General features: G+C 43.2%; 2 protein-coding genes across 6 annotated transcripts in view; one reads left to right on the plus strand and one right to left on the minus strand.

Moving 5' to 3' along the window:
- The window catches only part of SYN3 (synapsin III), a 382,630-nt gene extending 370,875 nt beyond the window's left edge, over positions 1 to 11,755 (plus strand). For all 4 annotated transcript variants that reach the window (XM_075938194.2, XM_025178914.3, XM_025178915.3 and 1 more), the window contains 3 exons: positions 373 to 469; positions 2,289 to 2,586; positions 4,957 to 11,755. In XM_075938194.2, coding sequence (XP_075794309.1) covers positions 373 to 469; positions 2,289 to 2,586; positions 4,957 to 5,089 — 528 coding nt within the window. In that variant the 3' untranslated portion in view covers positions 5,090 to 11,755. The remainder of the gene's footprint in view (positions 1 to 372; positions 470 to 2,288; positions 2,587 to 4,956) is intronic.
- A 248-nt stretch (positions 11,756 to 12,003) lies between these two features.
- On the minus strand, positions 12,004 to 27,351 carry FBXO7 (F-box protein 7). Of its 2 annotated transcripts, none has more exons than XM_075938242.2 (9): positions 26,937 to 27,351; positions 24,956 to 25,259; positions 22,418 to 22,645; positions 20,615 to 20,756; positions 18,490 to 18,573; positions 16,547 to 16,642; positions 14,699 to 14,875; positions 13,933 to 13,970; positions 12,004 to 12,746 (listed from the first exon to the last, which is right to left on the minus strand). In XM_075938242.2, exons 1-9 carry the CDS (start codon positions 27,056 to 27,058, stop codon positions 12,342 to 12,344), a joined length of 1,596 nt encoding a protein of 531 aa, XP_075794357.2. In that variant the 5' UTR covers positions 27,059 to 27,351; the 3' UTR covers positions 12,004 to 12,341. The 2 variants fall into 2 exon arrangements, with proteins under 2 accessions (XP_075794357.2, XP_075794366.2); XM_075938251.2 differs by lacking the exon at positions 26,937 to 27,351 and adding an exon at positions 26,320 to 26,624.
- Between the last annotated feature and the right edge of the window lie 294 nt (positions 27,352 to 27,645).

Below are 27,645 nucleotides of genomic sequence, written 5' to 3' on the forward strand. Positions count from 1 at the left end.
CAATTTCTAACTATAAGAGATGAGGGTGAGACCTGATAACTCCACATCTGCTTCATGTGGGTTTCTTACATCTATACCTTATGCATATGGTGCTGGCCACTGGATTAGATGAGTCTCAGATTTCAGCCAGTCTGGTAATTCCTCTGTTTGTAAACCCACTTTTAAAAAATGTAATTCCATGGTCATTCTCTTCTAGCTAACTGTTTCCATGCTCTTTCCTAATCAGTTCTCCATCACAGTACCATGGAAACACAGGCTTTGTGCCCCAGTGGCATTGTGTGTTGAAAACATCACAACAATCACAGTTCTTTTTCTCATCCCTAGGCATCACCTTTTGAACATATTCTGATGACTGTACTAATTTTTTTCCAGCCTCAACAAGTCCAGCCTCAGTCAATGAAATCACAGATGCAGCCTCAACCAGGACCTCAGCTAGGCCAACCCTCCCAACCACGGCCACCTCCTCAAGGTACTGTACTCTAGAGCCTCTGGCAAAGGAAACCTAGATGGTTCATTCTGGGATCTGATTCACACTGTACAGAGGAATCTCATCACCTGTCACTGAAATGGCAGCCAACAAAGCAGTGAAACACAGCAACTGTTCAACAGTGCACAGTAACATTACACAACAGCTCAGCAAAGGCAGTGATGAGGAATAGCAACATCAGTGGAAAATCCAGATAGAATCGAGCTCAGCAGAATGTCATTGCCCAAGTTGGAATTTGGCCAAAGACATTGGGGTAACACCTTTACTCAGGCACAAAGGTACAGGAGAACTTTAAAGACCATTAGGTTTTCTCTTTGAAATGGTGTACAGACCATCCTCACTATAAATCCAAGATATGTTCCAAAAAAATTGGACTTAAAACAAAGAAGCTTAAGGTGGATTCCTTTTTTCCCATGGCTGACTTTCATTTGTACAAATTGGGGTGGGATTTATTTTTTGTTTTGGGGTTTGTCTGGTTTTTTTGGCATGACTTAAGAGCAAGGAATGGGAGGACTTATAATGTATCAGTTCTTACAAGCATCAACAACTTTAGTGTGGAATGGATGCATACCAGGGCAACTTCTAGCAGGGACGCCCTGTATAAAATATTAAGGGACACCTGTCTATTTTCATTTGTTAAGAGCATTATTTTATGTGTCTTTAGGAAGGCAGAAAAGTCAGACTTTGCTTTGATGGTCTCTCACCTAAAAAGGCAGACGCATCTACTCACTGATCATATTGTTATAAAGGCATGAGTGGTGATGAGACATGTAAGCCCTTCTTCGTAACAACCCAGGGAAGGTGCTGTTGACCCAAACCAGCAAACAACTTCCAATTTCTGTGAAGGGAGCTAGTCCTCCCATTGATACCAACCTTCCACCCCAACAATTCAGGCTCATACACAAGACTCACCGAGGACAAGAAATGATGGCAATCACTGGACAACTAAGACATGCTGAGACAGCTCTACTTGTGAGAAGAAAGGCCAGTTTTTCTTGGTGTTAAGAAGGCAAAGAACACCAGCAACTTTAACTGTGGCCATGCTGCCGCTAGTCACCTAGTTAACAGCGTCCAATGTCCATAACAAATATTTTTCCTTAGCTCTCTGTATGAAGCACATCTGGAATGTTTCAGTGGCATTGGAACTATTTTTAGGATGCTCCCCCACACACATACACCTGTTTGTGTCCCTCACTGCCCCAGTCTGGGGTCACACCTAAGGTTGTCAACTCTCTCAGACCAGATGCCATTGCCGCAAATGACCATCTGGTGCATCCAGTCCGGGAGAGATGGCAACCTAATCACTGCTGGAGGCAGCTGTGGAGCCCCTGGCCAAGGGCAGGAGCAGAGCCCCAGGCTGGTGGCAGGACTGCCAAGCATCAGCGGAGCGTCCAGGGCCAGTGGCTGCAGAGCCCTCAGGGCTAGCAGGCAGCGACACTAGGGATGTAAAATCCTGTTTAATTAGTTAACCAATTAAAAATGCTATGTGGGCGATATTGCCAAAGGCGGGGGCTGCTCTGACTGCGCTGGAGGGCCCCCTGACTGCGGTAGGTGGAGAGCTGCCCAACCCACTAGTTAACAGTAACCAGTTAACCATTCACATCCCTATATGGAGTACTGGGGGGGGGGTGGCAAAGTTGGGAAGCCAGATGCAAAACCTGAAGGTGCTGCAGCACCCCCCACATACCTCTGCTTCCTGCACCGATTAAATGTTTCTCCTTTTGTTAGAGCCTGTTCCCCCACACAGCTGCTCCTTGCTTAACATATGTCTTGTGCACCTTTGTCTTCGTGTTCCCTGCAGGGGGACCACGCCAGCCTCAGGTCTCTCAGCCTCCACGATCAGGCGCGCCTCTGCAACAACGGCTCTCTCCTCAGGGCCAGCAGCCCCAGATTCCCCAGGCTAGCTCACCTCAGCAGCAGAGGTCACCGGGATCCCCCCAACAAATACGATCCGCCTCTGGAACCTCCCCAGTCCAGGCCTCCAAGCCGGGCATCTTCCCACCACAGCAGCCTAGGCCCCCTGCCCAAGGACGGGCACCTGCTCAGCAAAGCCTTGGTGAAACACCCAAGCAACAGGCCTCCCCGCATCCACACCTGAAGTAAGTGCCCTTTAAGTGAAGAGATTTGTAGATCTGAGAAAGATCTTGCCTTTAAAAGCATCCTGGCTTAATAGACAGGCCAATGCCTGTCTGGTCCCTTGTTGCCAGGCAACAGCATTCTCTAGTCTCAGGGCTGGGCAACAGTGACTTAAATGACACAAGAGGCCCTGTGCTGATGCTCTTTGTGGAACTGGCCTTGGCAGATCCTTGGGACACATGTGAATGTTTTTCAGGGAGAGAAAGAAGTTCCGTGCATCTCTGAGATTTCACATTCTTCATCTCTCTCACACACTCTCCTTGCCCCCTCCTGCAAGGCACCACTGCTGCCATCCTCCGAGCCAAGGAAACATCTGACTGCCACATCATGCGCGAGAGTCCTTGATTTGAATCCCACCTTCACCCTTCCCTGGGTTTAGGGTCCACACAAAACTGTGTTGTCCCAAATTTCCCACCATTTGCTGCAAGGCTGGGAGCACTGCTATAAAGGGGGATCCAGATGGCCACTACTGAACTAGGCACCATGTCAGAGCAGAGAATGTGGTGCTCAAAACCCAAATAGCCACTTGTGCTCCCTGTGTAGGGACCACTAGTGGAACTGACCTGGCAGTAGCAATAATGGGACACACTCATCATGCAAGAAATGCATAGTGGAGACAAGTCTTGAAGGGCTGGGTGAACTGCTAACTGCAGATCAGGAGACATGCTTGGGTTCTCTGCATAATGAATGATTGGGTTTCAAGAGCACTCATGGCCTCTGGCAGTGAAAACTGAGACCTTGGACATGAAGATAGGGCTCTTGAATCAGCCATGGAAAGCATTAGGCTGGCAGCCATAATCACTTCTCCTGCCGTGGGTGCAGCTGCGACCTTTCCTTTTCTTCACATACTGGATTTGCCTGTTTGTTGCGGTTTGTAAATAACAGATATTCCTTTGCTTGGGCCTTAGCTGTACCGAATGTAGTAAATACTTCTGGTGAGGACGTCACAGAACACACAGGCCAGGACCCTAAGTGCATGGTACTATAGACATTACTGGAGATGTTTTGGTGCTTAAGTCTTTCTATTCGCTCTGGCTACGTCTAGACTGGCATGATTTTCTGCAAATGCTTTTAACGGAAAAGTTTTCCGTTAAAAGCATTTGCGGAAAAGAGCGTCTAGATTGGCACAGACGCTTTTCCACAAAAGCACTTTTTGCGGAAAAGCGTCCGTGCCAATCTAGACGCGCTTTTGCACAAAAAAGCCCCGATCGCCATTTTCGCAAGGGCTTTTTTGCGCAAAACAAATCTGAGCTGTCTACCCTGGCCCTTTTGCACAAAAGCTTTGCGCAAAAGGACTTTTGCCCGAACAGGAGCAGCATAGTATTTCCGCAAGAAGCACTGATTTCAGACAGTAGGAAGTCAGTGTTCTTGCGGAAATTCAAGCGGCCAGTGTAGACAGGTGGCAAGTTTTTCCGCAAATGCAGCAGCTTTTGCGGAAAAACTTGCCAGTCTAGATGCAGCCTCTGAGAATTGGATTTGGGCTCTAGTCCACTGCAATAGCAGATATCCAAAGGGGTATTTGGAAAAATGATGGCATTGAAAACCCTACCTACACCCCAAAGATAGCCTGACCTGTGAATAGCAGAGCCATCATTCTCTAAACAAGTTTTGGGTGCCTTCTCAACCTATGGAGACTCCTGAGGGGGAAATCTCGCTCCCCTGGGGTACAGAGCCCCCAGAAGGGTTCGAGGCTGGAGGTCAAATCAAATCAGTGAGGCAGGAGAGAAACCTAGAAGAGAAAACTTTATGATGCATGCATGCAGGCTGTCACACCAAGAGTGAAGCAGCAGCAATGACAGACAGATTCAGGTATCCTTTATACAGAATGCTTAGACAGTTCAGTTGTTGATCTCTATCACAGTTGTTGATTGTTCTTCTTTAACATATCAAAGTCTCAGCAGAAGTACTCTGAGACTTCTGTTCACCCCAGGAGTGCTAGAAGTAAGTTTTTACAGTACACAAAGCCACATGAGAACTTGAGTGGAGGAGTCTACAAGGCAAACTATGACAAAGATAAGGGTTTACATGACAAATTGTGACAGACTAGGAGTATCCATGAACTTGAGATAGGAGGCATTGTAAGGGTCTTTGATTAGAGCTAATTTGATTTGGAAAACTTTTTAACCCTTACAGCAGTTTTCTTTCAGAGTTTTGATTTCTGCACAGTCCCCCCTTTGACACAATTGGAGTTATTTGATTTTTCTCCCACACTGCCCTTGAACTTGTCTGCTGCTATCACAGCAGAGCATCAGTGACCAGCGTTGAACTGCCAAATTCCCCTGCCCAAATGAAACCAACACAAGCCTGAGCCTAAATGTCCCTTTCTGTTTCAGCAAATCCCAGTCCCTGACGAACACCTTTAGCATATCCGAATCAGCGCAACGGGGAAACACCAATGAAGATGAAGCAAAAGCTGAAACCATCCGCAACCTGCGGAAGTCTTTTGCGAGCCTGTTTTCTGATTAACATCACTGGAGTCAGATTGATGCTTCTGTTGACCCCCAGCTCTTCATATCAACCTACCTGATGTCATCATGGCCTTTACTCACTGATACCTAATGGTTCATACAAAATCTGGGACTGTAATCCTCCAAGCTATTTTTTCTAAATGGGTTTTACCCAGAAATTAGTTAGCCCTAGATATTTTAAGGGTCATTCTACCACTGGCTAGAAAAGTGACTGTGTAAAAATGGCACTTCCTTACTTGGTAGATATGCTTTGTGGGCATAGTCAATCAGATCTGCTTACTTGCATTTCTGAAATAATTTCAAGTATTTTTAAATTCTATTAACCTTTCTGGAGCCAACATAGATTGGAAAGCAAATTAGAATCTATTTCAGCTTGCCCATTATTAATAGAATGAATAACTATGCTCCCCTTACAGAATATTTATTTTTTGGTGACACTGAGCTAGAAGAAACACAGCTTGATTCTGAGGCAAATGTGCAGAGCTAGAAGTTATACTACATATCTGTTTACTTGTAAAGTGAGCATTTTGATCTGGAAATTATGGCGGCACAATGAATTTGTAATCTCATAATGTTAGTTTTACAGAGTCACTTTTCTGAGTAGAACCACATTTCAAGTAAAACTCAGCATCAGGAGTCAGTAGAGGTCATTGGATCATTGTTGGATTTCTGCTCTGGGCCATCTTACCAGTAGCCATTTAAATGTCTGTTTCATTACTTGAGACTGTTTCTTGTATGTGTTTCTTGATTTCTGGAAGAAAAGTGTCATGATCTACACTTCCAGCCATAGTTCAGAAATAAATCAGAAAACAGAACTGCTGTACATCTTGAAAAAAAATGGCTAATTTATGTTCAAATATAGCTCTCACAAACTCCATAAAATCTATCCACACAGCTACATCTGTAATCTGACTTGGTTGCATCGGTCTTAAATGAACCCTGTGGGCAAGATTAATTAGTATCGGAATTTGTGAATTGTTCGTACCCTGTTATGAGTGTTCCATGCTTCGGAATGGAGAGAGCCATAAAGTGAAATCCTGGCCCTGCTGAAGTGCATGAAAAACTCCCTTTGACTGAATTGGGGCCAGGATTTCACCCATGGTGTCAATGCAAGATGAGAGACCTGTGACTGAATGGCTTCTTCCTAGAGAACTATCACTTTGGAGGAAGAACCACCAGAAGAGTTTGGTGACACCCCTGCCCCCCACTGAAAAATAATATATGCAAAACAAATTTACAGCTGGAGCCATACTCTTTTTAAAAAATGACTATCCCAAGGAAATTCCATTGGGGGTAAGTTAACCAAAGGATTATTTTTCTGGAGCACTCAGAAGACTGGAAGAAGAAACCAATAACTTCAGAGATGAACCATTGCCTGATCTGCTTTCCCTCATGGCATGTGACAGTCTAAATGAGGGAGGCTGTGTAAACAGCTTAGGACTTAGCCACGACAAAAATGAGTCATGAATAACTGGACATTAATGGAGGTAGGACCATTTACGCCAGTTGACGCGCTGCTCCCTGGATCAAGGGCAGTTCAATTTATAACACATCTGATGCTGGGGTGGTATTTCTAGCTCACCAATCTTATGCATAGGAAGCAAGGCCCTGTGAACCTCAGTAAAGTGACAGATGACACAGAAAATGTCTCTGCTAGACTTTCCTTCTGAGTTTATGCAGTAATGTACCAATCCTCACATGTAACTTTAGGATTGGATCCTGGAGAGCATGCCCCCTTTGCAGCACACCAGAAAGTTCCTGTTTGGATGGGAGAGGACATTATCAAACATTTCAGTGTGCAGCTTAGCCTGTGGTTTAGTCCTTTGCCATTAACTGAAATGGGAACAGAAATCCAAAATAGCAAGCGAAACAACAGCATGGCCATCTTGAATTTTGCACCTACATGGGAATAAAGCCAGAGAGAAAATTCATTCTAGTAACAACTAATCACCACAATACAGTCACATGGACCCAAGGCAACCAGCTTCCAGGATCCTTGTAGATTAAATGTCTTTGGAGCTGTGTGCTTTCAGGCATGCCATTTTTCTTCAGTGGGATGACTCTTTAGTGTGCCAGTTGTACCAACAAATGTCTGTCAGTGAATACTGAAGGAAAATAACCTCTTGATCATTTCCCTTCTGTGTTTCTCGATCTTCCTTCTGAGTCTGCTAAATGGTGAAACATGTAGCACTATTACCGCTCCTGTGCAGGCATGAAAAAATGGAGCCTGCTGCTTGGCAGGCTCCAAGTGCAATAAAGGGGTGCCATGGACGCACAAAGTACCACTGATAAAAACAATAGCTGATTTAACAAGCTCCATTTTGTGGAGAGGAGGTAGCACAACTGTGGGAAAGTAGGGGTATGTTCTCCTTCTTTACATCCATCCCCTTCCATCCCCCCAGCAATTCTTCTTGGGCAGTTTCTTTCCCAGGGGAGGGGGGTAAATGGTTCCAGGGCACATCAAAGAACAAAGACTTACTGCCAGAAGTCTCAGTTGTTCCACCCCCACTTATAAAGCAAATAACTTATTTCACTTAATTTTTCCAGCACTGTCTATGCAAAACTGAAATAACTAGGAGACTAGTCTTGCACTGCAGTTAACATCAGCTAAAAGTGGTCACTGTACCACCAACTGGAGCATTTTTGCTAATGCTGCTGAAAGCAGTAGACAAGGTCTAAGCATAGTGTAGGTGTGAGCTTCAACTGTCCAATTCTTTTCTTGCAAATCAGTCTTTTTAGCAAAGTAGGTTTTTAAAACCCTACTTAGCATATGGATTCTGACCAGAGCAGGGGTACAGAAGGGTGGTTACAGCAATGCCATTATGTCACTACAAGAAGATGGCTGTTTTGATTTTAAACACAGAATGATAAAATTAAAAATGTACATCTTAGCCTGACCTGCTCAGATGGTGCTGCTGTAATACCAAAGTTGACAATGTTACTGGCATATGCTGTATAACAGACTGCAACTAGATTATGGGAACTGTTATGCATGTAGAACTGCCAGGAACAATGTGAGGTAACAAAGCTATTGGCAATAAAAGATGAGATAGACCTGCTCATTGAAGCATTTGGATTTATAGTCCCAAATGTCATCTTACAAGCTGCAAACAAACTGGAACTCTTAGCTCCCTTTCACAAAAAATAAGGGCTGCACCATGACTCAACAGCCACAATCAATGTTACTTGGTAATTCATATTCAGTCAGTGCTCTAGCTCCCGGACGACAATTCCCATTCCATGCCATACAAGAGGTTTGACAAGTCAGAAGTGCTGTAAGTTGCAGGCAGCCAAGTTCACAGGTTAGAGGTATGACGGTTATGGTCTAAGTTGTTTATTATTAATAGTCCAGTTGCACATTGGAGCTCCAACCCACCATCAGGCCCACACTTGAGATTTGCAAAAGCACCTATTGCTTTTAAACCTGCAAATTCCATTGGAAGTCAATGCCAAATGTGCTCCTAAATCTGAAGTGCTATCCAAAGTCTCTGATCAATGGCAAGAGTCCTCATCACAAAGACCTGATTTCTTAATCAGTGGCTCTCAAACTTTTGTCCTCAAATAGCAAGCCTCTGAGGCCGCTGTGCTTATAAAGTATATAAAAAGGTGTTTTTAATTTAACACCATTATAATTGCTGGAGGTAAAGCAGGGTTTGGAGAGGAGGTTCACAGCTTATGAGCCCCCCCCCCCCACGCCACCACGTAGTAACCTTGCAAGCCTCTGAGGGATCCTATCCCCCAGTTTGAGAAACCCTGGTCTAAAAAGACAAGAGACCAAGATGGTGGGAGCAGGGGAGTATTATCAGCAACTGAGAATTGGGGAACTGAGGCACAGCGCAATTAAGCAACTTGTTCAAAGTCACACAAGAATGGGATTTAATGTGAGTAACTTACATGCAAATAGACTGGAAGAGAGTAGTGTAGCAGAAAAAGCAACTAATAGGAAGTAAATTAAAGTAAGATCAGAATGTATTTTATCTTATATATTCCTTTAAACCTTCCGCTTGGTCGACCACCATAATCTCAACAAAGCTACTGCAGTTTCCTACTCATTCTTCAATCAAAGCCAATAATGCTGTATTCAGGACAAGATTTAGGTGCTGTGGAAGTAACAAATCAGACAGGTTATCAGGAGATAACAATATGCTGTCCATGGACCAGTGTTTGCTACTAGATTATTTTATAACAACATAGAAGAAAGCAGGTAGCTTGCTCCAGAGTCTGAAGATGAGTGATACACATGGAAGTTTTTGGGCAAAGAGGGACTAACAGAGCCTACAAGAAAAGATGAATTACAAACACACAGCAATTCTGTTTTCATGCAGCTTGCCTACAGATAAAAGGAGTGAATATATTCTTGTGCCACAGAAATGTTGGTAACCAGACAGTTTCTTAACCTAAAAGGTTGACCTGAATGATAATTAATATGGTTTACATTCCAATGCAATTAAAACTCCTGTGTAACAGCCAGGGATTAGAGAACTGTAAGCCTGTCCTGGGAACCACTGCTCTTTTCCATTTAGCCTGCTGTGTCCTGCTCACTCCATTTGGATATTGTCACGCTTTGCATTCCAAGCAAATTTTTAAATTTGAAAAAAGGAAAGACATGATTAGGCCATTCCACTCTGAGTGCCCGTCAGCAGCAGCCCTAGAGATACTGCATCCAGGAGATTGCTGTAAGTAAAAGATAGGAGACTCCCAATCTTTGCATTCTTGTAGTTTTACTTTTGGAGAATTGCATGAAAAATGGCAGCACTACTGGTCTCTTTTAGAACTTGAAGACTGGCAGAATAAGCGGCCATCACAAAGCCAGCCTTGAGCTGTTCCTTTCCATTGTACATAATTATATACTCAGTCTTCCAAGGCAAGTCTGTAGTCTTCTTATATGTTCATGTTAAGTTGTAAAAATGTAAAAAACAGTTCTCTGGAATTGGAAGGCTCAGGAAAAAAATTAGATTCTTGTGCCTCCAGGTCACACTGTTATAAATCCAGCACAAGAGAGCCATGAGCAATGGCAATGACGATCTTCTTCTTATAAACAGGCCATTTCAATTATCTTCTTCATGAACAAGCATACACATCACCACCACCAGGACAACTGGAAACCTGGGTGGCAGTCTACCAGCCAGACACAAAATACACAGATTAGAGATGGGCATGTAACCTCTGTCCTACAGGTAGTCATTTCAGAGTAGGATTGGATTGGGCACACTGGTAGATGGAGGCAACATGGAAAACCCTGTAGGAAAAAAAATACACTTCAGGCTCCAGCACTATAAAGCCAGGAACTCTCCCCAGTTGTGTGTTATCAGTGTAACACACATACTAATCTCTTTTCCGGGTAGCAGCTTTTTAAGAGATAGTTAGTGAAGACGTGAAGAGAAGAGAAAAATTTTAAAACAAATAATACATTAAACTAACGAGGTTGCTTGCAGTATTATGGCTACATTTCTAAAGTGCTCATAATGGCACACCACTAATGGAGCCTGAATTCCCTTTTTTCAGTTTATAACCTATGGAATCTCAATCATCATTTATTAGCTATGACACCTAAACATACATCTATTTCTGTTTATAAGAAAACTACAATGGAATGAGTTATTCTCCCCACTACAAGTAAACTATAAATATTAAGAGCAGCTTACTTTCATGTCCTTACATTCTGCTAATGCATCCTTAGTCATGAGTTCAGCCTCCAAATGCAGATTTGCACCAGCAATTAACTTCAGGAGCAAAAAGAATGCAGGGGCCATCTGTGCCAGCAAAATGGGATAAAATAAATGGCAAAGCTCCAGTTGTCTTCAGTAGCATCAGGTTTTTTTAACCAGGTGTGCCACTGAAAATTTGACCTAAAAATCACACAGGTAATAAAAATTAACTGGAAGCTGCTGCTTTGATAGTGAAAGATAAGAAAAGCCACTCTTAATTTCCTTTGTCTCAATCCTATAGCATGAAACTGGGAAATACCAGCAAAATGGCAGGTGTCAGAGAATTATCAGCACTATTCAGCTTTGCAGAGATACTGAAAACTATCCTAAAAAAATTTGAAAATGCATTAAGCAAACATATTCTTTAGTAAAGATCCCCCTATAACTAATTACTGCTATTTTCTTTTATCTAGGCCAGATGAAGTTCCAGGCTCAGTAACTGTGTACGTTCACTGAATGATCTAGGAGGATGCTTTGGCTATGGTCCCATTAGCTGCTTCCTTAATTAAAATAGGAATGCATTAATGGCACTGATAATACATGCTGAGATGTGTTATTTGCCTGAAAGATATATCATTTGATACTGCAGTAATGAGATCACATAGGAGCCATGTGAGTTGTCACTTTGGGTCTCCTACTGCAACCTGGGTCTTCACTGCAGCTGGAAAGGGCACCCTGTTTTACAGTAGCAGATAGCTTAGCAAACTGGGAAAAGGGGTATTTTTGCTGTTTTTAAACACATACAAAATGCCTTCTCCCATTATATGCAAAACCAAGCAGTTTTAAGAAGGAGGGAGACAGATGCACTTTGTAAGTTTTGCTGCAGGTCTTTGCATTTTGTTTGTGCTTTTGTTCGGATTTTTTGATTGAACTGTAGCATGTTTGTATTCAACTATTTGTAAGATGAACTGTTTTGTGATATTATTTCTGCAGTAAAGAAGAAACCTAGCCCTGTATTCTTTGTGCATTGAGTCTCACACCAAAATTGCTTTTTATGTAATTAAAAAAAAAAAGAGCAGAGAAAGTAATTAATCAACTTTAGGAACATTTCAGACACTCAAATGTATCCTGTAAACACTAGTTCTAGCATCTTACACAGTATAGGAAAAAGAAGGGCTTTTAGCCAGACGGATTACAGACGCCATCATATATCCCAAACACTTAATTCAATCACTCAGATAACAAGAAATCAGACCAGATAGTATTTGTGCTTAAAGTGCTCTTTATCTGACGCAGTAAGTATCAGGTCAACAACCTTCTTCTCTCCAAGTAGCAGGTTAGAGAGGCAAAAAAAAACAGTAGCATAAACTGTCAAGTCAGAGCTCCTTTGAAAATAGCACTGAATTGTAGGTGGTGTAAGGTTATCATTTCCATAGAGCTTAAGTGAACCCCAGGCCTTGTTGATAAGATACCCTTGTGCCCGTGCATTCTCACCATAATCAGAAGGGAAGGCTGACCTTAGTACCCTGATGAGATCTCCTGCAGTTAGAAAGCAAGCTCAGGAATTAACATTTAGAAACCCATCAAAGGAAGATGTGGCAGTCAGATGAATGAACGGCGGATGTCAATGGGGCGGCCTCGGCTGGGTCTGGGGAGAAATCTGTCACTGGGACCAGCTCGCCCTGGAAGTGTAGGATTTGGCCCTGGCAGAGAGCCAATCGGATCAAAATGTGGTCTGAATGGAGGAAACCGGCCTGGCGCCTCTCCTGGGCCAGGAATGAGCGAGTTAATTGGGTCTCCAACATACGGTAGTGTTGGTCTCTCATCATATTCGCCACCAATGATCATTGGCGGGTAGATGGAGTTAGGAGAGAATGGGTTTGGAGGAAAGGGGTTTGGGTAGAATGGGCTGGGATGAAATGGAATGGGATGAGGAGGAGGGGGAAGAAACATCATGTGCCTCCATCTCAGGGCTTCCTTCTTCTGCTTTAGTTTCTTCTTGTAGAGCTGCAGAAACAAACAAAATGGAGCTTAAAATTCTAGTGGTGCTCATTGTTCTAGCTTCCTCAACATGAATTTTCTTCACATACTTGTTACAGGCACAGAGGGCAAAGGGGAGCACCTTCCATGTTCTGTTATTTACAATATGTACATTAAGGATGCAGCTGCCCAAGCTGCCCACACAGCCAGAATATCATGATTCAGCAGACTCAGACCATCCTTCTGAGCATCCAATTTTTTTTGTAGACGGGACTCTGACTTGGTCGGTCTCTCACTTTGGGTTTACTTTAAACCCCTATGGCCACATTTATCCCTAGTTTAATTCCATTGCAAAATGTGTCCTTGGTGTAACCATGACAATTTCACTTTATTTTGTGTGTTTTATGACTGCTTTGGGATCTAAATTGCCTAAAATATCAAAAAACAAACAATCATAGAAATGAAATACAACAGACAGTGCTAATTTCTCTTAGCCTCACAAAGGGTTACTTACAATGAATCACATTTTAAGATCCTTGGGTGAAAAATAAAGTTTGTAGCATTACACACATTTAGACAGGAAAACAGAGATCCTGAGCAGTTAAGTGATTTGTCCATGTGACATAGTAAGTCGGTGACTCCTAGTCTCTGATTTAATCACTAGAGGATACTACTTCTCCAGCTGAAGAGATCATTTGAGATTTAAAGAGTAAATTTTCCAAACAGGACCTGGTATCTGAGCAGTGTTCCCTCTAAACTGCAGGGCACCACAGCTTCACACGTGATTAATCAACCCCACCCAGTCAGAGGTTCAGGGCAGGGAGCTGACTGACTGGGGGGCGCTGATTAATCACCTGGCAAGCTGTGCTGCCACGCAGCTTAGAGAGAACACTGAATCTAAGACTCAGTTACACTGTTCCAGAGGACCTCTGAGATTCTCCCACCCTTGCCAGTCTCAAGGTCTAAAACAGCAACTCCCCTTCCTGCCAAGGACTCAATACAGGTCCCTGTAGAGATCCTCAGATCTATTCCAGGAGGTGGCCAAAGAGTGTTTGGAGTGATGCAATGCATTGTCTCCTGCATTTACATATAAAGATCTCAACTCCCAGCATTTTAGAACCTAATCTCTGTTCCCACTTAATTTTCAGGTTTACCACTGATTCTTAAAAAAGCCATGGAGACATATCCCAAAGAGACCATCTATAATACTCACCTCTTTCCAATCTGTGTCACGTGGCCTAGCAATTGGATCTGTGAAAGGGCAAAAATTAAACAAATATTAAAAAAAACCATATTGATACAGAGGCTCATAAACAGTTTTTGCTGTTAATGTTGTGAGGGTTTGCAAATAAGGTAGGCAATCAGACCCTAAGTGCCTTTGCATATAAAAAGTCAGTATCCTTCAACTAAGACATTAAGACTCCTAAAAGGTGTACCATCAGGACCCAGTCACTACACAATCTATTCATTCTCTTTTCTTCACACAAAAATTTCAAGCTCCCATATCTATTCATCAACTACAGAAACCAAAGAAATACTGTCTCTGCCACTGTGTGACACAGCACTTTGCCTCTCAACCTATGACTTGCTCAGTTTCCCAAAGAACTTTACATGAGAAACACTGGCAAAGATTTTTAATTCTATGCATCTTTGCAGTAAAGAGCTTGAATATTTATAGAAACAGGTGAAAACTCAGAGATTCAGCACCAGATGATGGGCTAGCTCTCTGCAGATCACCAGGAAGTGCTCAGCAGATTATCAGTTTTCCCACAATCCAAGAATCACTGAAGGAAGCATCTCTCTGTAGTATGCTTCCAACCAGCTAACACAATTAGTTAATATAATGATTAATTAATAAATGCACTCTCCATTTTTAGGAAACAGATGTAGTTGCCTAAAGAAGTCTCTAGACATAGTCTGCTTAAAAGGGACCTTAGGTGGCTGCACAATTAAGGAAAAAGGATGCGTGTGGGAATCACCTCGAAAATCCCGCAGGTATATAAATCTCCATAAAAGCTGGTCATTGGAAGCTGTGTAAAGATCCCGGCAAACAGCAGACAGAGAAAGGAGTGAGCGGATGTCCAGAAGTCGGAAAATCCGTAGCTTCAGTTCTAGAGGGAGGACTACTAAACCAAACACATCTGGCAGGTTCAGCGCTAGAATTGAAGGTGGAAAAAGCGCATTATTTGCAATAATTGAGAGTCGTCCCAATCAGCAAGGAGTACTCTCCCAGTTTGTAAACATATTGTTTTCCCTTGAGTCATTTCCATGGAGCTTTCAGAGTTCCATTACTTAACTCTGAAAGTGCTTATGATAAGACTTACTATGCCAGTTTGGAGAGATACATGTTCTGCACATACGTAAAGTGGACAAAGTATGAATACAGCACTGGCACTTGGCTTTGTTTCACATTATTGTGTCTCAAACTTAAGATGCCCCAAGGAGCTAACCATACTTTACAGATTACAAAACAGAGCAAGAGGTTGGAAAGATAAAGGCATTAGTTGTCTAATTCCAGTAATCCACAAAGCCACATTCAACAAACAACCTCTATTCACAACAATGAGAGTGAATTCATCCAAAGAGAGTGAATTCATCAAGTTTGTCTTTGGTTTGTGAGGCCGAGATTTAGTCTGGCAATTCCTGTACACATAAAGTATGCTTTGCTATTGCCTTGCAAATCACCCAACTGGGTTGCTTCACACCCTTCCTTCCAATATCTCAGTAATCAACCAGTAAGCAGGTCATCCCATAGTTAGAATACAAGATATAACACCATGTAGCTTTTCCCCAGCCTGACAAAGGAACATATCCACAAAACAGAACTTCAACAAAGGAATGTAAGCACTTAAGGCTGGTTGCTACTTTATCATCACAAATGGGAAATAGTTTTTCCAGCTGTATCAGCAGTGGCATAAATCTTCAGCACATTAAGTGAAACACAAATGTTGTATTTATTTGAACTAGGAATGTGAAAAATGAACTGGTAAGCATGATGGGTTCTGGTTAACTGGTAAGGACTAGAGCAGTTCCCTGCCTGCCACAAGCAGGAGGCTGCTCCAGCCCCGGAGGGGCCCACTGTGGACAAGGGCCGCTCTCATCCAGAGCAGCCCCTGTCCACAGGAGGCCCGGGTGCCCGGCGGGCAGGGGTTGTGGGCTGCTCCAGCAAGGCTGCAGTGATCCCCACCCTGGATCCGCAATTTAAACTACACAATTTCAGATTTTTAACAGTTTTTACAACATTTCTAAAATTAAAAGATGACTAATTTAGTTTCTTTAGAAGTAGGTATATTTCTCTATTCTTACTCTCTCTGGGTATGTCTACACTTGCACTCTCTTTCAAGAGAGGGATGCAAACAAAGACATTCGAAATTGCACATGAAACCGGGATTTAAATATCCTGCACTTCTTTTGCATAATCGTATTATGGCGCTATTTCAAATACAAAATGCAGTGTAGATGTGGTTATTTCGGGGGAACACCCTTCTTCCGAAATAACTGTTAAACCTCATTTTTATGAGGAATAATGGTTATTTTGGAAGAAGGGTGTTCTCCCGAAATAACCGCATCTACACTGCATTTTGTATTTCGAAATAACGCTATTGCAAAATAGTGCCATAATGCAATTATGCAAATGAAGCGCGGGATATTTAAATCCCAGCTTCATTTGCAATTTTGAATATCTTCATTTGCATCCCTCTCTCGAAAGAGGGTGCAAGTGTTGACATACCTATGTAACCAACATAAAGGTTACTCATGACACTTTCTATGTAGGACTTTGGACAGATCCCAAGTCATAACATACTGACTTCTTTTATTAACGTTACCTTGTCGGGCAGCAGCCAGAAGGGGGTACACCAGCTGGTCTTTAAAAAGGCGGGATAGTTTCTGAAGATCTTTGTATATCCCTCCAACATTTTCTTCTATCAAAATAAGATGACAGAGTTTAACTTCAACAAGTTGTTATATAACATACAAGACACAGAGGTTTATGGGTTAAATTTTGTGTACAAGCAGAATTCTATAGTTCATGAAAGTTTTCATTTTTCATATGAAGAAAATAATGAAGTAAAATACTTTATTTGGAATGGATCAGAATAAGAGGACAAGCACTAGAACCTGGCCAAATGCATAGCTGGATAAAAAGAAATAAAGCTAAGAATCCTGACTGATGTACTATTGTTTCCATTATAGTAGTGTGATGGAACCCCGATCAAAGATCAGGTACCCACTGTGTCACGTATGCTACTAAGCCCTCTAAATCATCCTGCTGCTTCTACATAGGACAATACAACATTAAAAGACCCATGTAAACCAGCAGAATAATTTGTGGAAAGGATAGTTTCAACCTTCAGTTGGGAGTTTCTTGCATTTCTGAGACTTTGTTCCATGTTTCCTCTTTTCAATCATTTCCAACAATCCAAAATTCAGACATTTAAAATAAAATCAGAGTTTTTAAGACAAAAGGAAACAGAGTCCTATCAAAACAGATCACAACCCAGTGAACCAAATCAGTAATTAAGTGTTGCCACCACAGTAATAATATAACAGACAAGTCCATAGCAGATATTCATGAGTAGCTAGGTGTTATCATTTTGCATTTACAGAACCAAGAGGATTACTCATGCAATTTTCCAAATGAAATTTGTTTTCAGACTCTTAATGCTTTTGCCAGATTTTAGCCACAGATCAGGCATATAAGGCTGAACTGTTAAACCTGATAGATAGGCTGAAAGGAATGGTTGCCCATTCACTCATTGAAACAAAAAAGCAAAATGATGCTTCTATGATCTTAGCTACCCTTCACTGTTTAGTTATCCTTCTGTAGTCTTTTAGATAAAGTTTTGTTAACCAGGTTATGGAGCTACCCAGGATGCAGAGCAGTGAAGTTCAGATACTGCCAACAAGGCAGTCATATATACTTTAGAGTACAAAACAGAGTAAATCACTTAAGTGGTTAGTACACGCTTTCTAACAAAAGCAACATTTACAATAAATTCAATTCCACAAAGACAGAGCTGATGTTAGCTACGCTGAATCCCTAATTTCCACAAAAACAAAAAAAAAATTGAGTCTTGGCCGGTTCATCATTACCGCCTAAGAGACACCTATATACATCCATATGTTTAGTTAGGGGTCCCACAAAAAATGGATATAATCTAGGAGGGATCTGATGGCCTCTTCAAGCTTCTTCACTTAGGGTACATCTAGACTACAAGCCTCTTTCGAAAGAGAGCGTCTAGACTGCAACCTCTTCTTTTGAAAAAGTGAGCCGCTTTTTCGAAAGAGAGTACCCAGGCAGTCTGGATGCTCTGTTTTGAAAAAGCCCTGTTTGCATTCAAGAATGCCTTTTTTTGAAAGAACACTTTCGAAAAAAGGCGTTATTCCTCATGAAATGAGGATTACCGCCATCGAAAGAAAAGCCGCGTTCTTTCGATTTAATTTTGAAAGAACGTGGCTGTAGCCTAGATGCAGGTGAAGTTTTTTCAAAAACAGGCTACTTTTTTCGAAAAAACCCTGCAGTCTAGACACAGCCTTACATAGCTAATCTAGGAAATCCAAATAATCTTACCAGCAAAATTCTACTTAGTGACCACATTTCTGCATTCCCTTTTCCTCATGGCTAGTTGCTTCATGAACTGGTAGTCACCCACCTTTTTTATCACCATATTGGCATCTCAGACCTCTCTGTCCAACCAGTGCTGTCTATGCTAGTCCTTTCCCTCACTTTTCAGGCTGGCTGTTTTCTAAAGAGCCGCATTCTAAATACCTGATTCCTGAAAGCAAATGAAGGATGTTGGCAACAGCTGCAGTCTCTTCACACTTTTAATTTCACTGTTGATTTTTAATGTTGCTGCAAATGTTAAAGAAAAAAGAAAAAAAAAAAAAAGAACACGTTGAGAGACTCCAAAGACCATCTCATTACTACTTTATCTTTTGAAATAGTTTAGTTTTCCTTTCCTCACTCTCCTTCCCGGGCAAGAGGGAGAGGAACTAAACATGTTATACAATTTTGCCAAGCAGTCAGTAAACCTGTCTTACCTCCCCAAAGAGAAGAGAAAAGAAAGATCAGTTACCTACAGCAGTTGAAATGGCCATAACAAAGCTAAGAGGTGGCAGTGGTACAACCTGAATCATTATTGCTAGCAAAAAGAAATCTTAAACTGTAGCAAGGAGTCACTGCTCCTTTTCACTAGATGAACACTGTACACAAGGCAATCAGTGCTCTATCCCTCTCCATCATGAATTCAAGTGAGCAATTCTCCTGACTTGGCCAAAAGATTAGATTTAAATCCTGGACAGTAAGATACACTTCATCACATACTCTGAGATGTGTTTACATATGCTGTCATGGATTTTCTTAATTTATATATACTTTCAGAAGTGCGCACTTCTGTTGAATCTGAGGTTAGAATCAAGATGAGAAGTAGCACTGCCTTTCCAAAATGTGGAAGTATCAAAAAATCACTCCAGATAAGATGGAAATTATTTTAAGACAACGAAGTGGCACTAATTTTCTGGAACAAACAGATACGATAAACTGAAAGTGAGTGCTTAGGGATGTTGTTAAAGTGATGCTGATGAATCAGTAAAATAAATAAGTCTGGTAGCAAGGATGTAACATCACGTTTGAGTAGTTAATGAGTTAAATGTTATGTTTAACCAGTTAACCAATTAAACAGGGCAAACAGTCAGGCTGCTCCAGCCCAGCTCACGATGCCCAGACTGGAGCAACCCTCCTTCCATGGACCAGGGCTGCTCCAGCCCAGCTGGAACAATCTGCCTGTGGTACAGCCAATGGGGCTACAGCAGCCCTCTACCCACAGCAGGCAGGGGGCTGCTCCAAGCCCCCACTGGTTATTTGTAACCGGTAAGCCTCACCCCTTAAGGGTGAGACTTACCGATTAACTGATTAAACATTCACATCTGAAACTTGTTTGTGACCTTTACAAACAGCATGTGATATAAGAGACATAACACTGCTAAACGCATTACATCTATTTTAATACCTTGAATTGTACTTCCCAAGCTCCCATGAGTTGAAAGAAGGAAAAGACAGGTTTCCCAATATGCTAATCAAAAGTACTGCTCTGTATTGAGCTGTCACCTAGGCAAGAAGGAGCCAAGCACATTCAGAAGTAAGGATAGGTCTACACTAGCACTTGATCAAAAAACTTTTGTTGTTCACGGATGCTTAAAAAAACCCCATGAACGACAAAGTTTTGCCACAGCAAATGAAAGTGTGAATGCTGCTTTGTCAGCGTGAGTGCTCTCCTGCCCACAAAGTGAAACCTACTCATAGGAGGGTGGAAATATTTTGTTGGCAAAAAATGCCAACAAATAGCATTCACACAAGTTGACTTTTAGCAACAAGGCTGTGTTGACATAGCCTTGTCATTAAAAGCTGTGTAGCCTAGACATACCCTAGGAGGAAGCACCTTTCCTTGTTCGACTGATAAAAGCTTTGTCTACACTACCGTTTGAATAGCAAAGGTTTTGTAGTTCACAGGGGCTTAAAAAACCTATTCTTCCCCAAAGATAAAAAGTTTTTCTGTGGCAATGTTCATAGGGGGTGGAAATATTTTGTCGGCAAAAGTGCTGACAAACAGCATTTACACTGCCAGAATTTTGGGGAACACGACCAAGTCACTAACAGATGTGCAGTGAAGACAAAGCCTAAGAGGCTGCACTAAAGATTCAAAGGAAGTCTAGTCCTGTCTTCCCTTGCTGGAAGAATGATAGCTGTGATGTAGCATCTTGGGTGTGAGGGGAGAGAGTGCTTCCAGAAAGTAAAAGAATTAAGTAGCTTAACGTAACAGGCTGTATGAGGTTAAAAAACCCACAACAACCCCAATCAGATCCCCATAGACATTTCTACTGCCTAGCATAGTTACCATTAATGACAATAAGATCTCCCAAAGGCACACAAGTCAGAGCAGCAGAGCCATCTTCACAGAGGGGATGAGTGTACTGCAGCTTATAAACGCCTCCACTTCTCCATTTGTCAGGCATAGACACTGCCTTTGCTTCAGTCCCCTGACAATAAATGAAAAGATAAATAATACCGCATTCCTGAGTAATCTACCAAGGCTGAGAAGAACTAAATGAAAACATTAACAGCTACTCAAATCCCAACAAATGTGTGGGAGACAGAATAATTAATATGTCAGTGCTACATAAATTCTACAAAGACAGACTACTCTGTGGTATAACGTGGCATAAAGATTTTATCAGCATAAACTTGGGATGGCCACATTAACACAACCTTAGCCATAGGTGCCAACTTCCCTTCTAGTTGGGGGGTGCTCAATCTCCCAGACTCTGCCCCCATTCGACCTCTTCCTCAAGTCCCAACCTGCTCCCGTTCCACCCTTTCCCATAAGCCCTGACTCTGCTCTACCCCTGCCCCATTCCAATTCTTCCCCAAACTCCCTCCTTTTCCTGCCTCCTCCCCAGAGTGTGCCCCATCTCCACTCCTCTCCCTCTCTCCTGGAGCTTCCTAAATGCCTTAAGTCAGCGGTCTGCAGTGCTCCAGAAGCACTAGCAAGGTGGGGGAGGAGTTGGTTAGTAATACCATCAGCAAGGTGTAGTGAGAGGGAGGGGGAGCTTGTTGCTGGTGGGTGCTCAGCACCCACTTTTTCCCTGTGGGTGCCACAGCCCTGGAGCACACATGGAGTCAGCACCTATAGTTCTAGCTTTACCACTTGTGAATACACAAATCATCTTAACCATACCAATAAAACCTTTATACCACAATTCACCATATTTTCAGTACATGCCACAGGAGGCTGAAAATGTATATTAAGAATGTTTTCAGAAAGGCTGTTGGGACAATTTTCACCTCTCCCCCAGTAAAGCCAGTTGTTTTGGTCTTCATGAATCCATGTTTATGTACAGGGCCCCACCAAATTTACAGGCCATTTTCATAAATTTCACCATCACCACATATTAAGAATTGTGAATTTCACAGTTTGATATATTTAAATCTTAAATGTCATGGTGTGAATATGAATATGTATTTTAAAATGGCAGAACATAAACATGCAAAGCCCTTAAAACTCATCATTTCTAAAACCTGGGGTCCCGACCCAAAAAGGAGTTACAACGCTATTACAAGGCTAAAGTAAACACCAATGAAACTGTCAAATTGTACAGGGAAAGGGACTGCAACAGAGACATCTATTGTAATAGACTGTTCTATATATAAGACACTCATTATTTCAAATTAGAAGGCAGACTGGCAATATATATAATGCTGCTATGAAAGATGTATTTTTCCTACGTGGTTGCCCTGGGGAGCAGGGGAGAGGAGTACACAGTTATTGATAACTGAATAGCAAATGATATAAATGCATACATTCTCAATGTTTAGGAACTGAATTTAAACATTATCCTCTCAAAATCAAAAAATAAGTTGCAAACATCCTTCTACTTTCCCTATCAAGTAGGGAGGCCAAGGACTGACTATACACGTAGACTGAACTAATGCCTCACTCTTAGAGGTTGTACCACTCTTTCATCATCGAGGCATGTTGGCAAGATGAAGTACCAGCTTCCCTAGTTTAACTGCCCATGCTGCCCAGAGGGATGTAACTGATCAACAATAGATCTTTAAAACACAGACATTAAGAATATTATAGATATTCCAATTTTTTTCTCTACGAAATGGGAGATTTGTCTTTCTGTTTTGTACTTACCTGAGGTACATAACCTGTCTCCATCATGAGAAGATGTACCAAAACTATCAAGGCATCATTGGCACTAGTACATTCAGCAGAATGGTAGAGAGTTTCCAAAGAGTGTGGAACTTCCCCATCCACAGCTTCACTGCACAGCATTGGCTCAGAAGGATAAGAACCTGTGCCTTCCTCCAAATCAATATCATCTGGAACTACTCCAGAAGCAAACTCTAGGCTGAATCCTGCCTTAAATGGAAAGTAATACAAAACAAGGTAGCATTCACAAATTTATATCTGCATATCAATTAAGGTCCATTATAATCCTGCTAGCCCACTCACCCCCAGTTTTCTTTCAGCTGTATTGCGAAGCTCTGATGTGAGGTTAAATACTGGTTAGTCACTCAGAATTGTCATGCAGAACTCCAAAGGATGCTACTTTTAATTGGCAGCCCCACTTATATTTGGGGAAAGTATTCTTGTACTACAACACAAAGCAACCTCCAAAGAGAGAGGATGTCTTGGGAGTAGGTCACTGGACTTGATTCTTGGCTCTCCAATAGATTTCCTGTGAGATCTTCACCAAGTCACAATCTCTGTGTTTCAATTTCCCATCTGTAAAATGGGAATATTACTACTTTTGTCTGTTTGGTCTATTTGTAATACAAGTTTTTTAGAACAATGTCTTTCTATTATGTGTGATAAGTGTCGTACATACAATGGGTTTATATGCACTTCTGTACTACAAATAAATGATGTAGTAAGCATCAGGAAGCAGGGATGTAAAATTCCGGTTATCCGATTAAGCAGGATCCTAAGGAAGACCACTACAGCTCCACTGGAGCAATCCCCAGCCCATGGGGCTGCCGGCTCCTGCTCCCGGTCCCCCTACCGCAGACATAAGGCTGCTCCTGGGTACCAGTTAACCGGTACTGGGTAAGCATCACCTGGTAAGTGTGATGCTTACCAGGTAAACGGTTAACTGTTGACATCCCTACCATGGAGATTCTTAAAGCAGGCTACAGACTCACACACACTCTATGCAATATGGCATCACCATTTGTCAAAATTCAAGGCGACTGACTGACCAAAAATGCCAAGATTAAGACTTGTCCAGGGTGCCCAAGATTCTTTGTAAATGAAATTATTCTCAGCCCCTTAAATCTAATTCCCAAAAGAGTGCCCTCCCCCCAAAATCATAAAAGTTGGTGGCTTCACCCACACTTCCCTTCTACTAAGATAGCATTGCCTTAAAGTCAGACATTCAGATTTACAATAGATAATATGATTATTAAATGCCTCCTGAAAACTCACTCAGACAAAATTCAAAAGAAGCAATTTAAACTATTTTTCAGATTTTTACACTTCTTTAGTTTAGTGGAACATAAAAGGCGTACAGGCAGTCCCCGGGTTACATGGATCCGACTTACATCGGATCCCTACTTACAAACGGGGTGAGGCAACCCCGCACTAGCCGCTTCCCCCCACCAGACCAGGGAGACGCAAAGCTAGCGCCTCCCCCCCCAGCAGACCAGGGAGACGCAGAGCGGCTTTTCTCAGCAGACACCTCAGCTTGAGAATAAAGGACTGAGGGAAGTGAGGTGTGGGAGAATAAAACTGAGCTCTGGAGAAATGTTTGGCTAGAGTTTCCCCTACAATATGTACCAGTTCCGACTTACATACAAATTCAACTTAAGAACAAACCTACAGTCCCTATCTTGTACGTAACCCGGGGACTGCCTGTACTTAGAAACTTGCTCTCCACCTTTTCCTAAATTTTGGGTGGAAAGCCTACTAGGAGGAAGGAGGAAAACTTATTTTAGATACATGAGGTAAGTATCACAATATGATTAATATGTCCAATTTTTCTAAAATGAAAAGCATTTTATTTTTTCTAGAATTTCTTCCCCCACTCCTTAAGATTTATTTTTCAAGTTTTCGCATTTGTGAAAACTGTAACAAGATGCTTCACACTTCTGTGTTTTAGGATGGTTTGTGTTTAAACATAGTTGTATGCGTTGGAACCAACCCAAGTGACACTTTTCTTACAAATAAACTTTTCCTGCAGACTAATCTACTTCATGATAAACTCTTTAAACCATTAACATGATTTCAATTGATTACAAAAATTGCTCACTCCTCCAATGGACAGTATTTCAGAATGGCTCATTGAGGAAGAAGGAGAAACACCCATATGTTCATGTTGTGGAAAGTGGCTTTTTAAAAGGAGGCTGCGGAGGTGGGAAAACAAGTCACTCCTAGTTTCCTCGAAAATGGTGTGTCTCTCTGCAGACATCCAATTAGCAAAATCTAGAGTTATGTAAAGGTCTCAGAGTTTGGAACAGCTTGAAACCACTTAATATCACTGGCATGTATAAGGCTTAATAGACTATAAATAGAGACAGTACTAGACAGACAAGCGATTGACCATACACCAGGCAAGCACCTAGAACCATAATATTTCAAGGATGCCCCCTATTATAAAATGGAGCAACCAATGCAGTTAATGTGCTCTCTCCTCTTATTTCTTGATCTGAATATCAGTCCTTAAATATTTACCATATCATCACTCTTCTGAACATCAGTCTGAGATTTATGGTCTTCACGTGGCCCATTCTGCTTTTCTTTTTCTGAACTGCTTGCCTGACTGTGGCTGGTGGTCAAGTTGGACGGTTCGTGATTATTCTGGAGTGGGGGAGGAGGAGGTGAAGATAAGGCTTGGGGTAATATGGATGATGTATTGGTCTCGTCCAGTAACAAACATATCATATCTCCAGAAACTATCCCATATGAAGCCAAGGTCTCATCGTCTCCAATGAGGGCATCTTTGTTGTTCAAAGTTATTGAAAACGGGGTATCAGAACTGCAAAGAGATAGAAAAAACTGCAAGGCTGTGTCTGGTAGGATCAGTTTTAAGTCCTACATTCAAACTACACAAATGTATGGTATGATTACTAAAAGGTAATCTGAAGTACTAGCCTGATTAGTCACATGCCCAAAGAAGTGCTGGGAAATTAAATGATGGGCACTGACACACAGGTTAAAATGATTTTTTCTACTTTCTTTCTTTGTGTTATGCTTAACTAAATCACAGAACCTAGAAATCTTGGATAGATATATAATCTTCAAACAGGTAACTGCCTCTGTCTGTAGTGTACCTTATAAACAGTGTAGAAAGCAGGCAACTGCCCCCAAAACTCACACCAGCTTCAGCAAATATAGGGCATTGTAAACAATTTAAATGAATCATAATGGCAGAGTATATTTAAAATACCGGTAGTTAATTCTTGAAAATATTCTATGTAAATATCCTTTAGCTTTCTGAGTGTGTGTACTTGCACAAGACCTTAAAAAGTTAAGACTATCCCAGGAACAGCAAAGATTCCATGAAATTTTAATAAAGATCAATGGTCTGTCCTGATCTCTTAGGACATATTTCCTCTCTCTATGCAATTGGGCAGCATATGTATGTTCCGCTTATGAAGCACTATGGGATACTTCAGGATGAACATGAAATACGAAAGTAAATATTTTGTTGCCCTTAGGCTTTCGAAATCGCACATTCTTTATTATTAAGACTAATTTAATAGCTTTTATTTTCCTGCAATCAAAATCATGAGCCCTTCACACAAAAAGGTTTTCTTGATTACTGAAACAGAGTCCCCCTCTAGGATAAGGAAGCTTGCGTCACACAGAGGAAAGATTCAATTTTGGTCCATAATACATCTTGCAGAATCAGAATGGAGTCGAGTGTTTCAGGAGCGTTTGAGAATAACTTTCACTTTTCTATTTATATAATCATGACTCAGGAAACTAAACTGTCCCAGCGCGGTTTCACACGCTCCCTTACAGACTCATTTCGTTTCTATTTTTGTGCTGTGGGATAAATGAAACCGGAAGCGACGAGCGCGATGAGTAAGAACCTGGCATGGTATCAACCCGGACTTCAAACACGGGATAATGACGAACCGCTCGGAGGGGGCCGCTCTGGACCGTGTGAAATCCCGTTACGCACCGCTCGGAGCGCAGCACCGGGTAACCCCCCCGCCTGACGGGGCCGAGGGTAGCTGCGGCCCGAGGCCAGACAGTCTCACCAACCCCACGTGTCCAGCACTCGGCAGCCCGCCCGCCTGTCCGAACGGGGCACGGCGCTGTTGCCCGACTTGGCTCCGCGGGCTGGAGCGCGGCTGTACCGTGCGCAGGGGCCCAGCCCCGCCCCCGCCGCTCCGGGAACCCGGCCCTACAAGGAGACGCCGGATAAAACCCGAGGCGGGCGGGGGGGGGGGGGGGGGGGGGGAGGAGAAGAGCCCTGGGGCGGCCTGGCCCCGGCCACTGCCAACCTCGCGCGCCCCATCCCCGCACCTGGCAGCGCACCGGGAAGCCCCGCCCCCAGCACTATCCGCCCCGCCCCCACGGGGGCTAAAGCCCAGAGCCAGACCGCACAGCCCCGCCCCCGCCCGACATGGTCCTACCCGGAAGTGACCTGCCGGTCTAGGCGCGAGCCCGTGCCCCCTCCCCCCACGTTCGCTCCTCGCGTTACCTGTAGCCCCAAGTGGGCAGCAGGGCCTGGCACAGGTGCGCGCGCAACTCCCGCAGCGTTGGCTCCGCCCCCGGCATCTCGAGCGGCGCCGTCCGCTTCTGCAGCCGGACACGGAGCTTCATGGCGGCGGCGGCTCCTCCGCGCTGCCCCCTGAGGCTCCGCTCTGCCCGCTCGGTGTTAGCGGCGGCGCGGGGGCTGCTGGGGATTGTTGTTGTTTTGGCTGGGGAAGCGCCACCTCGCTCCGCGGGAGCCCTGCCCCCTTCCCGGCCTGCGGCCCCGCCCCTAGGTGTTCATAGGCGCGGCACCCGTCCCGCTCGCCACACTAACTGTAACGTTCATGGGCGATGATTCGGGGCTCACCGCCGCACCTGCGCATTGCCGAGCGTGCGGGTCCGAGGAAAGGCTCGAGCCCCTCCCCCACCCCGCCGTTCGATCGATGATTCGTCGCTCGCCCTGCTTCCGCGCATGCGTTGTGAAGGCAAGCCTCGGGTAGGGCACGAGCCTCAGGCTTGTACCTACGATGCGGGGTGATGAGCCGTGCGAGACCACGTGGCCACTGGCTCTCCCTGGCTGCTGCCTTGGGGCTTCAGCTCCCCCCCAGTGATGGTCCCCTGCCCCACCCTGACCCTAAGGGGATTGTTGTGTGGGGTGAGCAGGACACCACATCCATGACCTCACCCTGGGCCCTGCCAGACCTATGGCACCCCAG

The sequence above is a fragment of the Pelodiscus sinensis genome, chromosome 1 (assembly GCF_052426305.1).
Source record: "Pelodiscus sinensis isolate ZL-2025 chromosome 1, ASM5242630v1, whole genome shotgun sequence".
Classification (NCBI taxonomy): Eukaryota; Metazoa; Chordata; order Testudines; family Trionychidae; genus Pelodiscus; species Pelodiscus sinensis.